General features: G+C 38.3%; 1 protein-coding gene across 4 annotated transcripts in view; it reads left to right on the top strand.

Moving 5' to 3' along the window:
• Window positions 1-17,695, top strand: part of LOC129758159 (protein dopey-1 homolog) — a 33,664-nt gene that overhangs the window by 13,272 nt on the left and 2,697 nt on the right. For 2 of the 4 annotated variants that reach the window (XM_055755621.1, XM_055755619.1), the window contains exon 2: window positions 11,290-17,637. In XM_055755621.1, coding sequence (XP_055611596.1) covers window positions 11,299-17,637 — 6,339 coding nt within the window. In that variant the 5' untranslated portion in view covers window positions 11,290-11,298. Of the gene's footprint in view, window positions 1-11,076; window positions 11,223-11,289; window positions 17,638-17,695 lie in introns of those variants that run through there. The other 2 variants (XM_055755622.1, XM_055755620.1) reach the window with 2 other exon arrangements.

The following is a 17,695-nucleotide window of genomic DNA, read 5'->3' as shown; positions in this document are numbered from 1 at the left end:
CCTAGATCATCTCGTGACGAAATTTACGCGTTACTTTAGTGTCAAATTGTTATAATGACTTTCACAAAGCCTCATGGAAGGGGAGAAGTGGGTGGTTGGTGATTTGCAATAGCATGCTTCCCCAACCTATTGCAAATACCATCAAGACGCCATTCACCGCCCAGTTAAGCGGTTTTTCAAATTCAAACATGTGTAATAAAAAAACGACGGCAGATTTTTATTCGCTTTTTTTTTCCAATACATCCCAAAATTGCTCTACTTTAAATAAAAAATTCAGTGGAATGCGAAAAATGTACGCTTTTCAAAATAATTAACTAAACTTTGGGGTGTTCAACTGGCCCTATTACCGCCCACTCGACTTTTTCGGGTATCGATAATGTTTACTTAAGGAAAAACTATCTAAACAATACGAAAACTGTTCTTTTTAGTATTTTCCATACAACGAGCTGTCAAAACCATATTTTGGCTCTTTAGAGAATACATTTTGTGAAATTTTTTCCGGAAATTTAGTACAAATTTAAACAAAGTGCATTGACTGACGAAATGATGATTCCCGGCAAACAACCTCAAGTAACCGGTTACTTTCAGCGATAAAACATCATTTTCTAACATAATCAAACTAAATGCTTCTTACAATTTACACATTTGACACAATACATGCGTTAAAAACAAGGAAATTGTGCGTGACCGGTCATTAGGAACCCACACTTTTTTTTATACACCAATTACCGCCCATCACTAAACGCTTCAAAAAACAACAACTATTGAAAAAATCGAAAATTTTTTGATGCAAATCTATTCTACGAAAATAAAACTATCGTTTCAAGTCGATTTTAGGTCCAATAGGTACTTTCTAGTAAACAAAAATCCTTTTTGCCCTAGGAGTACAGTAATGCTTAGTTCACTAACAGGCGTCGAATTCAATAATTTGACCGGAAACGAAAAACCAAATATTTTATTTCTGGCTATAGTTCGCATAATTAAGTGATGTTTTTTCAGTGAAATGGTCGAACAATGATGCCGACACAGAACACAGGTCTTATATTTGGAGAAAACATCCCAGTTTTTTTAAAATACACACAAAAGGGTGATTTTGGGCGGTAAATGGTGTCTGGGCGGTGAATGGCGTCTTGATGGTAATATGCACACAGTCCTTTTAGGTAGTACGGGCAGACAGTTCGGGTTGATCGGTGAATGTTCTAACTATCGCACTCAACTAGTACATAGCGTTCATTCGCAAACAACAATATTAAAAGATTGCGATTGTAGCGCGAGCAAATAGCAAACAAACAGCCAAAGCCAGTGAAAAGTCCCGCGCACCGCACCTAAATTCACTGTTTAGTTATATGAAGTTTAGTTTAGTTTGTTTTAGTGAGTAGTGCACCGGGGCAGCGATGCATCACTAGTGCCGTACTGCTATCTACTATGTGACCTGGTAAGGTACATTTACTGAATGTTTGATTCATATTAATTTATCTGGAAAGTTTTTCTACCGTTCGAAGTTTTTATTTGTGTTGATTCAATTGTAAACTGTAACCTTTTTTATTGATAAAAAAAATAGAGTTGAAAAACTAGGCAAAATTGGCACCTTCACCATCGAGCTAAACCTGCTACTATCAGCACAGTGACTCATTCTCCCCCGCTGGGTTATTCGCTGAAATATACACCGAAAAAACTTTTCACATTAACGCTACGTGAAAATATACATAGATTTTTGCCACCATGAAAATCACGTGAAACTTACGTGAATTTCAGGTAGCTAACAGAGCCCGCGCAGCAAGCAGAATTCACGTAATTTTCATATGAGTTGTAGGTGAAGCGTACGTGAAAATAATTTAGATCGGATGTGAATAATGATTCGATCTACTCCATACTTTTCACGTAGATTTAATTAAAATGTTAACGTATTGTATTGTATTTCGCATCAATGAAACAAAAAATAATTTATTCGAAGAGAAGATTTTATTTACCTACATGAATTACTTTCACATCATTCTTAGTTACACTTAACTATATTCACAATTTCACTTCACTTTTCATTTCACTCACTTCACAACGTCTTCGAAAAATTGTATTCGGCTCCATATAGCGGTTGGCTGATCGTTCCAGCTGCTCCGATTCCGCATCCTGTTGAAATGGCAAAATGTATAAATGACAACCAAACAATGATATTTTTTACTACTTACGAAATTACAGCTTCTCCATCACAAAAAAAAACTTCTCTTTTTGGCAGCCGGTAGAACTTGGATTCACGCGCGCCATATTGGGTACCTTTTTTCTTTCACATAGATTTCACTTAATTGAGCCATTCAGAGCTACGTGAACAGCACATAAAATTCAACAAACCCGTTTGTAATTGGCGGTTCACTGGATTTTCACGTTAATCGAACGTGTCTTTGTTTTGAAAGCATGACAACCATGGGAATGTCACGTAAGAATTAAGTGATTTCGTATTAGCTTCTAGGTGCTTCACGTAAACCAAGCAAAAATTCACGTAATGAGTGCCTACGTGAAAATCCAGGTGAATTTAATGTTTCCTTTTCGGCTGAGTGTAAGATGTTCTGCTAGGTGGAGCTGATACACACAAAAAAAAAGCATAGTAAAATTACTAAATCCGTGGTTTAAACGAACAACAGGCGACCATATTTTTGAGTCAAATATGTTTTGTTGTTTATAATACCATACGCATAGCTATTTTACCATGTGCTCAATTTGGCTGCGCATAGTAAATTCGACTGCGTTTTAGTAAAATTGTCAATGAAATGATGCATTGTTTTACTTTGTCCCTACACTGAACCCAAAATCACACTTAAAAAACACTAGACGATTCACTTAAAAGTGAGAACTCAGTGAATTTCTTCATTTCAAGTGGCTCATGTACATTTCACTTGCCTCTCACTTAAGTTTTAAGTGACCGAATCGATATTCACTTACTCATCACTTGAGTTTCAAGTGACCGACACTGAATGTCTCCGATGCTCACTTGAAATTCACTTGACAGGTCACTTAAGCCAATATTCACCTGTCCGTCACTTAAAATTCAAGTGATTTTTGTCATAGCGAATGTTAACAATGTCGGTATTGATTGTTTTATTGTTGTTTGGAAAAGAAACAACAGAGGTTTGTTGAAGTTGGTAGGCGCATGCAGAATTAGAGTAATTTATATGTTTTTAAGCAATTATATTTTTCCATAGATCGACAGGAACATCGTGTGAATCGGATAACACGTCCTTATAGTGACCTTTTTCAAGCAATCAGGTTTCGGATACGTTTTCCGATGGTGATTTATTTTGAAAAAATTCAAGTGCAGCGAAATAAAAGTAAGTATCATGCAAACCAATAGACTATCGTTAAAATGTAATTTTTTTCATTTTTATTTCAGAAAAGTCAACCAGATTGTCTCGTCAAAGTGAAGAAGTTGATTGTTTTCGCAAACCGAAACTTCTATTTCGATCCAAATAAATATGAAAAAATGAGGATTTTAAAAGTTGTATTTTTTAAAATAAATAATTGTTTTGAATAAACAAATTTGATTCATGTTTGATATTCCGAAATTTCCCCTTAAAAGCACTATAACTGAAAGATATTAACGACCTGAGCAAACATTTGATATTCACTTTGCCACTCACTTGAAATTCACTTGATTGGTCACTTAAGTGATTTTCACTTGACATGAATTTACGTATGGCCGAAATTCACTCTAGATGTCACTTACCTTTTAAGTGAAAATTATTTTCAGTGTAGTAAAATTAATATGTTTCATGATGAAACTAGTATGTGTTATGATAAAGATTAGGAGGAGCGAGGAGCTTGATTTAAATAGTAATATTACTATGTATGTTTGTTTGTTTATTTGCATGCATGCATTATGACATTATTTGAAACATGAAAATTCACACTTCCGACACACGTCGGTCAATGTTAGTGTGTTCTCCCGATGCTCTGGAATGATTTTCAAAGTTATGTAACTATAAAGCAGCTCAAAATTAGTTTTTTTTACAAACGGGTTTGATGATTAATGATCCTGAATTAGTGTTAACAACAAGAATGTTTACCATAGTAAAATTATCATACGCACTTATGTTTTTGAGTCAAATATGTTTTGTTCTCAAAAGTACGATGTGCGTAGTATTTTGTTGATATGAATTGGTGCCACAATGTCAAAATTACTATGCGGACGGTAGTTGTGATAGAAATGATGATGAAATTATCATGACCATAGTATTTTCGACAACAAACATTGAGAGTTATCGTAAATTACCAGGTACATAGTAATTTCAATATTGTTTCATGCGCACTTTCACAAAATCGATGTTAAACTTTTCGTGGTTGAAAATACTATAGCGCTGAAATGGTAAAATTATCATGACAGCGTCTTTGGGATGACCACTCAATTTTTTTCCGTGTAGGAGATGTTTGGTAGCGATAGGCATCTTATCGTACCGTAATAATAACATAATTTCATTAGGCCTATGTTTTCACCTTTAAATCGTAAGATTTATGACATATACGAACAAAATTACAATTTGAATCTATTACTTGATATATAATAAAGTGACCAATAGGATTATGATAAGATTAGATAAAGATTATGCGGAAATCTGTATCGTTCCTTCAACAATTTTCAAGTATCTACACCAAAGTTTTTTTTCACACGATTTATACATATAGCCGCTATTCTACGAAGTTAAACAACTCGGCTTTATCACAGAAGAACCTTTGGATACTAAAATATTTCACTAACAAAGCCGTTTATAGAACAAACCGATTTAAATTTAAAAATAAATAATTAGCACGGTTTTCATTCATGGTTTTCGCATTTAACGCGGTGTGTTTAAAAAAATAAAATTTAATAGATAAGTCCTTTTCAATGGAGAACACTCAAAAAATTGAAATTGGGAGAATCTTAGCTCTGATGTTTGAAACTGAGGCCTGACACCTGAGAAATGGGACATTAGACTTGAGACATTGATGCCTGTCATTTCTCACCTATCACGTCTAACTTTCACATTTCCCCTTTTTTTATCTCATTTCTCACGGCTCACTTCTCCCTTATCATTTCTCACTTCTCAAGTCTCACGTCTTATTTCTCACTTATCACTTACTTACTTCTCATGTCTCATTCCTACCGTGTCACTTCACATGTCCCGCTTCTTAGGTCTCATTTCACACTTCTCACTTCGCACGACCACATCTCACTTCTCCCATTTCATGTGTCATGTCTCAGGTCTCAAGACCCGAGTCTCATGGCTCTGATTTCATGTGTCATGTGCCATGTAAACAACAAATAATTAAGACCCCTAGATCCCAGCTTCCATGGGTCGATTTTAGAATAACTTTTTTTAAACATGTCAGAACAAAACTCATTTGACTCACAATAATGTTGTTATCTTCAGGGTGGATATCAATTCACTAAACTTCAGCTATTTTATTCACTGAGGTTAGATAGAAACTTCGATTGATATCTGGTCGGGATTCGACCAGACCGAACTGAACGCCATCAGCATTTTTCCGGGACACTTGAACTTCATTTGCAAATATTTTCAACTAGGAACTAAATCTTTGATGTTTATGAGCTAGATTCAATTTCTTTGATTATTTGAGACCCCACCCTCTTTAAAGTAGGTAAAGGAAAAGGGGAAAGGGGTCTTTTTTTATAATTTTGTACATAACTCAAAAACTTATTAAGCAAATGGAACCAAATTTGGCATGGGCATGTATTTGGGACCGTGACATGCTCTAATGGTTGTTTGAGACCCCTTCCTTCTTCCAACGGGGAGAAAGGAAAGAGGGAGGGGAGTTTCATACAATTTTTACTGCATAACTCGAGAACTACAACAGCAAATGAAACCAAATTTGGCATAGAACGATATTTGGGCACAGAGAACCAGAGAACGGGCCCCGAACAAATATGTGTCGAATCCGTGTGTAAGAATTTGAATCGTCGGCCATTTTAAAACCGTTAAAATTGGCCTAAAAACAGCACCATCTAGTGGCTCTTAGCTAAGTGACTCAGCTGTTGTTGTCGAAGTTTTTTGTCAACAGTTGAGAACACTCAGAACATAAATAACCCAAAATTTACTTCCAGGTCGCACCAAAACAGAGTTCAGCTAGTTTTCTTTTTTTGGGGTGTAGAAAAAGCAACATAATGAAATTTGCAGCAGGAACTATATGCTCTTTAAACGAAATCTTTTTCTTTTGGCAATGTTACCTCATTTGGTACTCGTTTTGTATTGAGCCACTGATTTTGTTTGAGAAAAAAAGCAAACATTATTTAGTTGATTGAAGAGAAAGTTCATCTAAGATTTTAATTATGTGTCTGTTTTAATATGAATTATAATTTCAATATAATAGTTCAGTTAACATTTGCCGCAGGAGTTCCTGATGTGTTAATTTATGATACCATAATAAGCATTTCAAATCTAATTAATCGAAAGTATCATCACCCATCTTCGTTCGAACATTGCGAAATTCTAGCACGTAAACATCGCGTCATTTCTGCCAGGATAGGACTTCAGTACCTACTTCCGAAAACATTTGAAAATTGGAATAGCTTCTTAATATTGAATTTGGCCTCTTAGACAGAGCCAAGTAATTGCATGGAGGTTACCCGGACACCTAAGAATTCGAAGAATTTAAGGGAATAGCAAAAGGCATTTAAAAGCAACTCGATATCAAAATTTTATAAATTCTTCAAGTATTCCCCCCTTCTATTATACTTATTACAGATATCCGCTAACACCATGCGCCAATTTTTCACCAATCCTACCGAGATAACAATTTTGTGAAAGAAAAAAGAATACTGAACGAATTTTTAAATGTGTGTTCATCATCTAAATTTAATCTAAATTATAAAAAAAAATCAATTTAGTATTGATGTAGTGAATTTCATGTCGACAAAAACAAACACAGGCCAAAAACTGAAAAACCATACAATTATTTTAATACCCGATTGAGTGACTGAAAATAAATTTGACTTTGAGCGCATTTTTCATTCGTTGAAGGTACTATCGTCTGAGCGTGTAGAAAAAATGGAAAAAATAAAAGTACCGGTAACGACATCTGGTGGCTCTTAGCTAAGTTGCAAAAATGGCGTCGTTTATTTTGAAATCACGGTTGGAATTTTTACACACGGTTGGGGCTCCAGCCCGAACTCTGGTCAGAGAACGGGCCCCGAACAAATATGTGTCGAATCCGTGTGTAAGAATTTGAATCGTCGGCCATTTTAAAACCGTTAAAATTGGCCTAAAAACAGCACCATCTAGTGGCTCTTAGCTAAGTGACTCAGCTGTTGTTGTCGAAGTTTTTTGTCAACAGTTGAGAACACTCAGAACATAAATAACCCAAAATTTACTTCCAGGTCGCACCAAAACAGAGTTCAGCTAGTTTTCTTTTTTTGGGGTGTAGAAAAAGCAACATAATGAAATTTGCAGCAGGAACTATATGCTCTTTAAACGAAATCTTTTTCTTTTGGCAATGTTACCTCATTTGGTACTCGTTTTGTATTGAGCCACTGATTTTGTTTGAGAAAAAAAGCAAACATTATTTAGTTGATTGAAGAGAAAGTTCATCTAAGATTTTAATTATGTGTCTGTTTTAATATGAATTATAATTTCAATATAATAGTTCAGTTAACATTTGCCGCAGGAGTTCCTGATGTGTTAATTTATGATACCATAATAAGCATTTCAAATCTAATTAATCGAAAGTATCATCACCCATCTTCGTTCGAACATTGCGAAATTCTAGCACGTAAACATCGCGTCATTTCTGCCAGGATAGGACTTCAGTACCTACTTCCGAAAACATTTGAAAATTGGAATAGCTTCTTAATATTGAATTTGGCCTCTTAGACAGAGCCAAGTAATTGCATGGAGGTTACCCGGACACCTAAGAATTCGAAGAATTTAAGGGAATAGCAAAAGGCATTTAAAAGCAACTCGATATCAAAATTTTATAAATTCTTCAAGTATTCCCCCCTTCTATTATACTTATTACAGATATCCGCTAACACCATGCGCCAATTTTTCACCAATCCTACCGAGATAACAATTTTGTGAAAGAAAAAAGAATACTGAACGAATTTTTAAATGTGTGTTCATCATCTAAATTTAATCTAAATTATAAAAAAAAATCAATTTAGTATTGATGTAGTGAATTTCATGTCGACAAAAACAAACACAGGCCAAAAACTGAAAAACCATACAATTATTTTAATACCCGATTGAGTGACTGAAAATAAATTTGACTTTGAGCGCATTTTTCATTCGTTGAAGGTACTATCGTCTGAGCGTGTAGAAAAAATGGAAAAAATAAAAGTACCGGTAACGACATCTGGTGGCTCTTAGCTAAGTTGCAAAAATGGCGTCGTTTATTTTGAAATCACGGTTGGAATTTTTACACACGGTTGGGGCTCCAGCCCGAACTCTGGTTCTCTGTGATTTGGGTACGAGAAATGCTTCTATGAATATTTGGTATCCCTCACTCCTACAAAGATGTTGATGAAAAGGGGGCTTCCATACAATTTTTTTGCATAGCTTGAGAATTAATCGAACAAATGAAACCAAATTTGAGAACAAAAAATATTATTATATTATATTATATTATGTTCTCACCCCTCCATTCAATGGGGAGAACGGAAGGGAGATGGTACTTCCTTTCATGTTTATGCATAACTCAAGAATTTACAACGCAAATTAAACCAAATTTGGCATGGGATGGTATTTTAATACGAGAATTTTTTTAACGTCAAACAATTCCTTTCTTGCAGTGGTATGATAGAATTGAAAAAAAGGAAGGGAAGAGGAGAGAAATGGCCAAAACTTAACATGGAAAATCATTTTGGTATGATTCTATGACTATCTGACACACCATCCTCCTTTCAGTGAGTAGGTACATAGGAGGAGGGAGGTAAGCCCAATACGATTTTGTTAAGTTCTCAATTTATGCTAACGAAGCCAACAAATGGAAACAAATATGGCATGGAAAGGAATTTGGTTACGAGATATGTTTCTACGATTGTTTTAGATCCTTACGCTTTACAGTGTAGAGAGGGGAAGAAAGAGGGGGGCTCCATATAAATTTTGTTGTAAAGCTTAAGAACTTATCAACCAATGGAAATATATTTGACAAAAGCGGATTTTTGAAAACGAAAAAAAAATGGGTATGATTATTAAAGATCACGACTTCCATTCAGCATGGAGTGAAGGGAAAAACATGAGGGGGCTTCCATACAATTTTTTTTGCATAACTCGAGAATTAATCGAACAAATGAAACCAAATTTGGCATCAAAAAGTATTTGAGCACGAAAAACACTTTTATGAATATTAAGTTCTCACTACTCCATTCAATGGGGAGAACGGAAGGGCTGATGGTACTTCCTTTCAAGTTTATATATAACTCAAGAATTTACTACGCAAATAAAACCAAATTTGTCATGGGATGGTATTTCAATACGAGAAATTTTTCTCGTATAAATCCAGAACATATCAAGCAAAAACAACCACGCTATATATTAAAATGGAGGCGTTTTCTTTGCAACACCATCACGTATAAACGTACGGTCGGAATGAAGTAAAATTTGGTATCTGAGGGTTCTTCGAGTCAGAGATGGTTTGTATAATACTTTCGAGAATCTCACTTTTTATGGAAGGGGACTCCCATACTAAATCAATTTAAAATGGAACAGTATTCGAACAATTTTAATACGATTTATAATTTTTTAAGGTAAAATGAAGTCTACCGGATCGGCTAAAAGTTATGTCATATTCACTAGTGATTCAAATCGTGATTGAAATCATGATTTCAATCAGTTTGATTGAAATCTAATCCAGCCTGGTTGTCTTGTAAGATGAATTGTTTGATTGGCTTGGCATTTGCCCTCAAAGAAAAATGTCAAGCAAACGACATGAAACGGAAAGAATGCATGGTTGATTAAATGTTACCATATTGAAATTATAATATAAGCTCCTAACATTACAGAACTCTATTGGACGAACGACAGCTTACAAATCCTGCATTTTTTTAATCAACCACACAGGATACTTGCAGATATGAATGCAAAATTGAACAAAATGTAGAGGTCTCCAAACAACATCTCAGAGATTTTTCTATGCGTTTTTTTGGAAAGCCCTTGAAATCTTTTCTTCTCTGGAGTCAAGCCATTTGGTCACAGGTTCAAAATTTTCTCTCAACATCACCTGAAAGCAGGTTTTACGTCAGTTTTTTAAATTTGGATAATTTCCAGCTAAAGTTCGTTATTTTAAATCTTGTCATGTCTTAATCATTATCTTTTTTTAAGTTTTCAAATTCAAAAGCACATGATTTTTGCTATCGAGTTTGGATGATGCAAAAATTCTCAGCATTGTATATTTAAGTCTTGTTGCTCATATATGAAAAAATACCAAGCTGACTCAGATTAAATAAGTAAGATTCAAATCGAAATTCAAGTAACGTATTTTTATGTGAAATACAATTCGATTCGCTACTAAATTTTCGACACCGGATGAGATGAAATATATAAAGCTGATCAAATAAAAATATGCAATACTGTTAGTCAACATTTTTCATTTGAATTCAGGTGTTTTTTTTTAATTATCAAGGAGAATCCATAAGAAAATCAAAAAAAGATTTTCGACAACCCGTGGTCGTGAGTTTGTTTGAGAATTTCATATCTTAAAAAAAAAATTTGTTCAGTTTGAGTTTGACGATATTTTTATAAATATAATAATCTGTTGCATTTTGTTTTTGATCAATCCATAAGTTTACAAGGTAAATTTAACATCTTCGCTGTTAAATTCTATACTTACTGCTTAGTAAGAATAATACAAATGGAAACTGGTTAATATATTGTGCACGAACGCCTAAATTATTTCCTAAAATCCCATCCAGCCCCCGCACCTCCCCTCGATGGGTGAGCTCGTCTTTGAAGACGCAGACTGGCTCTGGATGTCTTTGTCAATTTGCAGGCTTGCTCGTTTGTTTGTTGCTGATGATAACAGCAGAAACGAATCGAATGAACGACAGGGACAGGTTCCTGTTTTCTTCAGTGCCTGTGATGATGTTAACGTGACTACTGCTTGTGTGCGGGGGATTTCGTTAGATAATCTCTATTATCAGGGGTTTGGCAGATTCACTCGCACTTTATACACAACACCCGAATTTGTGTTTTTATTGAACATTCGGCTGACACTGACATTGCGTATATTGGAAATCAATCAACGTTAGTTGCCTTATAAATTTCAACATTATTTAGCACTTATACAGATTTTATTTTATCTCCTTTGCAGATCTAAACCATGGATACGGCCACGGGTTCCGGTTTGATGGAGGAGTACGACCTCATGAAGCAATCGAAATATCGCGTCTACATGTCCAACATCGACAAGGCGCTGAAAAACTTTGAATACTCAAGCGAATGGGCCGATCTAATTTCGGCTCTTGGAAAACTGAACAAAGTTATCTCTTCCAACTCACAGTATCCGATCATACCGAGGCGGATCAAGATATCGAAAAGGTTGGCCCAGTGTATGCACCCGGCCTTACCTTCCGGGGTACACCTCAAAGCACTGGAATCGTACGATGTGATATTCAGCAACATCGGCGTCGATAGGCTGGCGTCGGAGCTGTTCATCTACAGTGCCGGGCTGTTTCCGCTGCTCGGATACTCTGCCATGAATGTTCGACCGACACTTCTATCGATCTACGAGAAATATTTCGTTCCTCTGGGGGAAAAACTTCGTCCCGCACTCAGTGGCTTTCTGAGTGGAGTTTTTCCCGGACTGGAATCAGGTCAGGATCATTTCGAGCGGACCAGTGGCTTGTTAGATAAGGTGTGCGCTGCAGTTAAGCCGGAATGCTTCTATACCTGTTTGTGGGAATGTATCGTCACTAATGCCTCGGTAAGACTGCCGGCTATTTCCTACGTGTTGGAACACTTCGACAAAAAAAGATCATGCTCGGAGCAGAAACAGCTTATGGGTGGTAGCATTGAGCTGCTAGTAACTGGCTTGTGTAGCTGTCTGGTCGATGCTGTCATCTTAGTTCAGCGAAACACATTAGAATTTTTGCTGCTAGCATTTCCTCTGCACGCAATGACACTTTGCAAAAAAGATATTGTAAGGTTGGTAAAAACTGCTCTGAGCACTATTCTCAGGAGGGATATGTCGCTGAATCGAAGGCTCTATTCTTGGCTTCTTGGTGCAGATACCAGCCTAGGGAAGCACCTCGAGGATATCACTCACGAAGGAGAAACCTCCGATCCCAATAGCTACTTTGAAACCTACTCGAAAGAAGTTTTAGTTAGTGCATTCAAGATTATCCTCAAATCAAGCGTTGCAAGTACCCCGGTCGACCTTAGCCCATACAGGATAATGATCTCGCTTCTCGATAAAGCCGAAATAGGACAACGCATCTTAGATGACGTCCTCTGTGACATCATTCGGACAATATCGCTTTGTAATGGAAACCACGAAGTGCAGAAATCAGCCAACCTTCTATTTTCAACCTTTGACCCGTCCTACATTTGGAACTACATGACTTCGCTTTATCGGGATGGAGCCGACAAGAAACATGATCATCCTCCACGGCCCAGCAACCTTACCCACAACAACATTAAAGACAACATACAAATAGATTCTGGACCCCCGGGAACTATTGAAGTGTGTTATCTGACAGAGTTCCTGCTAGAAACATTGTCCTTGGAAATGTACAACGAAACAACGCGTGTGTACTTGCCCAAATTCCTGCTCTCGCTGATTCGCATGCTGACGGTTTATTCAGAGAAGATGTCCGCACCGGAAGTGGCTGCCTCTCTCAAGCTGTGTGTTAAAATTGTATCCAAAGTGCAACCGATGATCATGTCCGAAAAAGTACTGGATTTGTCGATCAGCACTCGCAGCAACAGTGTCACGCCCGAGGGTCAGGAAGCCAAGGAAGGAGTTTCGCTGGAGAAAAGTAATTCAGATTCTAAGATTCACGAAACTTCGCTGCAAGTGAGCGATGGTGGCAGTTTCACGCGTTCCAATTCCAGCCAGGGCTTGAACAAAAAGGGCAAATATAACAAAAAGTCAAAGAAATCAAAGTCCTATACAAAGTTGAGTGAACTGGAGCAGCCCATAAGTGGTGATAAAAGTTCGACCAATGTGAGTGTTTCATCAGGGGTAACGCAAAGTGGTACAATTGTTGGGGCTAGCTCGACACCGAATTTAAAGAACGATGATCCCAGCACCGGTGGAGAGTCCAGTCAGGAGGAGCGTCAGAGCATGGGTAGTGATCGGGAGGACACTCAGTCGGCAGATATTGTGATAAAGGTTCCGACTCAAGTTCAACAATCGCCAGCTCAGATGCCAGATTGTCCAATACTGGAGAAGTGCATCAAACAGTACGTTTTATTCTATGAACTGTACGTGTGCAGACAAATCTTTGACCGTTCTAATTTGGAATCGTCCTCGGGTGATAGCTCGGGGTCATCTTCGGAGCAAGTTAGTCTACAGGACAATTTATACATCCATTCAAACGACCCTAAACATGTGCTGGAAGATGTGTTTGTTATAAATGCGTTACTGCCAGAGCTCGAGGAGGCTTTCCAAGCGCTAAAGATAAATGGAGTATCGGACAGTAGAAAACTGAAGGCGATCCTAGCCAAAACTATAGATAACAAAACAGATAACGAAACTTTCGAACGATGGACAGAGTATGATTCCGGTATAGAAAGAGGGTATTACGAAATAGGCAAGTTATTGATCCATAACGATAAACTGAAAGGTCTCGCTTCTATTCGAATCTCGGAATCTCTGAAAAGTGCGCTCAAGCTGGCTTGTAATGTGCTAACGGAAATGTCATCGTTTCCCAGTTATGGTCATGACTCTGGAATGAGCGAACGTTGCGACGATATACCCGGATGGCTAAAATGTCTAACGATATTGGCTTCCTTGATAGGAGATCTGGACACGCAACTTTCAGCATCACAAACTTTAATTGACATGGTCAGTCTTCTTAGAACTAACGGTCAGAAATCCAGATCCAGCAGTGCGGGGACCACATTCGTAATGATGATGCCTCTGCTTAAGCTGTCGCACGTGTTGTACCTCGAAAATAAAACCAAAGTGTTTCAAGTGCTCACGACTATGCTGTGGAACAATCTGGACAGCAGTCGATCGGAGGCTCGAACTATCAGTATTCTTCTTTACCGGATCCACAGCTGCTTGGATACCAGATTTACCGAGAGTGTCATCATTAGCAAACTACTGGTTCCACAAGGACACGATGCAAGTCCAGTTCGTGAACGTAACCTTCATGTGCTCTGGTCTATACCGACTTTCTCGACTGCCGAACTCAAAATTGACCCAGCTGGTTTTCGACGGTTCCAGCTGTTATGGAAACTAGGTCGAGACACACATCATGGAAAGGAGTTCGAAAAGTTGTTGTTCCTGGTTTTGGACTTATTAACACTTCCCCCCAATCTTTCGATTCAGATAACGGTTTCTAAATGGCTACAAGAGGCGCTGGTACGCGGTGATTTGAGTAGAGTCATGAAACCCATGATTAAAATTCTGTTGAACGAAAGTACTAAACGTATGAGCATAATTCATACTAAGCGGTACCGTCAGGATACGGATACGGGAAGTGAATGGGAAAAAGATCTGATGGCCGATGGAGATTCGTTTTTGGATCGGGAATGCTTCGCTGTGAGCTCAGAAGATGGATGCATTCGCTACCATATGGATAATGTGCTTAGTAAGAAGCGAAGCCCTATTAGAACAATCCACAAGAAAATATTTGGAGTCGCTATCGGTTCCAAATCGAATAGTAATCAGGTGTCGAACTACATAACTAATGATAGCGCCAAGGAAGTTGCCTCGACTGCTGCCCTTGATGATAGTTATACGAAAATTTCTGTGATAATAAATCCATTGGAGTCGGAGCTGAGCGGCAAAAATACGCCGACCAACACCCACGGTCATATCCGAAATCGGTCAAATTCGACGGGATTGATAGATTGTGAGCAAACGGGGAACGATTCAAGTATGCTACAGAATGGTTTGGATAAGAAAGAATTTCATCGATCCACATCCGATATCGATGAGGGTACGGATGGTGACTTCGAGCGGAAGAAGGGAAGATTGAGTGACAGTAATTACAGTCGATCGACCACGGCCACCGGTTTCTACGACTCGGAAACGGTTAAACGGTACGTAGAAGATGGGCCGATAGTGGACTTTGTTAGTCGTTCAGGTGATCGGTTTAAAAATCGAAAAACGTATCTAATTTCTTCTAGCAACTTGGGAGGTGGAACTGGTGGGGTCAGTGGGATGCCAGATGATGAAGGTTTTGCGTCGTCAGTTTCTGAGAAGAATCTAAATTATTCATTCGCTTCAAACTCGTCGGCCACCATACTGACGAATGGTGATTCGGAGATTGTGTTTGGGGTGGGTGCACCAGGAGATTCGATCACTACTACGGCTGGAGCTACTTCGGAGACGCCTTCCAGTGGCAGCGTTTTTGGTGGTGATTCACAAAGAAGTTCCAGCAACAGCAAGGACAGTAATCGAAGTGTTAGAGAGGGCGATTTGTTTAGCTTCGGTCGACGGAAAAGTTGGAGGAATTCATCGAAACTGTACCCATTCCATAGCCATTTCCTAATCTACGAGAGCATTTTCAATACGAAACAAATTTTGTACACGTTAGAAACGTTAAAAAACATATTGGCCAATGATAGCCGGTTCTTTTTGTGCCTTTCGGTTACTACGTCCGTCTCCAGTAGCCAAATTCGATCCTTGTTGGTGCGACATCATAGGAACGCAACCGGAAAAGGATTCTCCAATGGGCAGGATGAAGTAGAATACCAAAGTTTGTACAGAGGCTGTATGTACCTGGAAGTGATTGTTACGATTTTGCTGTACTACACCAGAAGCTACTATCAAAAAGATGAAGATCAGAAGATTCAACCATCAAAGGATGATATCAATGGAAACTCTAAGATTCAACTGGAATGTATTAAACTCATGACAAAAATATTTACAGAACTTCTGTCGATAGTTAAAGATGTTGGCAAAAATCTCGCAAATTATATTGCTGACTTGATGGAGAAATGCAAAGTGCAGAAAATCATGCTCTACTGTATTACATCATCGGTAAACTATTTCACATCGCCTCAGTGCTACACTTATTCGGAGGAAGTTCTTGTATTCAATGATCCCGAAAACTCTCGGCTCTATGCAGAAGCGTACCAAATAGAGTTACTGAACCTAATGCTCTCTGTCATCAAGCTGGAACATGAAATAATGATTCAACGAAATGATGAACGTTTCAATGAAGGGATAAAAAATGTCCTCTCTAGCAATTCGCCAACTCGGCCAGCTCCGGAAAACAAACGTATCTACAAATATATCCCGAACCAATTGGTGAGTCAACAGCCCATGTTCCTCTCGGCTATGCTTTCGGCACTTCAGTCCGAAAAATTGAAACATATACACAAAAACTGGACCGATATGGTGACGTCCTGCTTGACGTGTCTACCGTTGAATAATCTGACCAATATTGTGATAAGCATAATTCATCAAATTTGCGCTAATCTCGACAAAGTTACCAAACGAGACCGTATTATGAATCAATGCACGGATTACATCGTCGCCCAGCTAGAAGCCATTACAGTATTATCGCATTACTGCCTGCTGGACAGCTCGCAGCAAATATCTCTGGCTAATGTTTTCAACGCCTCAGGCAATGGGTTTACCTCACCCGTTTCAAATTCTGGACAACTTATCAACAGTATAGTAAATGTCTTTCTGTCCTCTTCTCTGTTAAATGTAAATCAAGCCAAAAACAGCCATCAAGAGGTTGCGAAGAATGCAATCCTAAGTCATATTCCCCGGATAATTATTACAATTGCTACCCTTTGGGAAACTAGCATCAGCGAATTCCGTCACGTCAAGCATCAACTGCTCGAATTTTTAAGTCCTATTTCATTACATTATGGAACGAACTTTTTGGCCGCGATTTCGGTTGCTTGGTACGAGAGAAGCAGCGATACTTTAAATTCGCAAGAAAGCACCTCTTCAACGGATCCCGATAATGACTTCTTCGAGGTAATGACCAAGGCTCTGCCGCAAGCTAACGAAAATCAACTGCTCCTGGTAAAGCTGATTTCTGGTATTCGTATTATGTCCGTCGATTCGTTCATTCAAACAATGCACCAGGTCATTAAGACGCCTCCACAAATTTATCAACCACCTGTTGGTTTAAATCTAGAAGTTAGTGCTCTCGAGCTACTCTTCTTCTACCTGAAAAGCGTCTCCCAGACACAGTTCAATGACTGCTGGAGTTCGTTGTACGCCTTACTGAAAGACTGCCTGTCGCTGCAAATTCCGGCCCAATTCGTTGCCCTTTCGATTCTGAATGAGTTCGTTCAGCGATGCCCCAACATCCCTTTCAGCGACAAAAAAGACTTGCGAGATCTGCACGATGTCACGTCCCGCCTAGTGGAAGCTATCTCGAACGTTGCAGGATCCTGTTTGGAGCAGACAACATGGCTGCGGCGAAACCTCTCGGTCAAAGAGGAATTCAGCTCGATCGAGAGCACCAAAGATGGGCTGTTGATACCATCCAATCAGCATTACTCGATTCAGGCGCAATCGGTAAGTTCGGCGACTGTTGATTATAGCCATTAGGTACTGATGTTTTTCTTTTAATTTT

This window comes from Uranotaenia lowii, chromosome 3, assembly GCF_029784155.1.
Source record: "Uranotaenia lowii strain MFRU-FL chromosome 3, ASM2978415v1, whole genome shotgun sequence".
In the NCBI taxonomy this organism is placed as follows: Eukaryota; Metazoa; Arthropoda; class Insecta; order Diptera; family Culicidae; genus Uranotaenia; species Uranotaenia lowii.
Note: the sequence above shows the minus strand (reverse complement) of the source record. Positions and strands in the feature narration are given on the sequence as shown.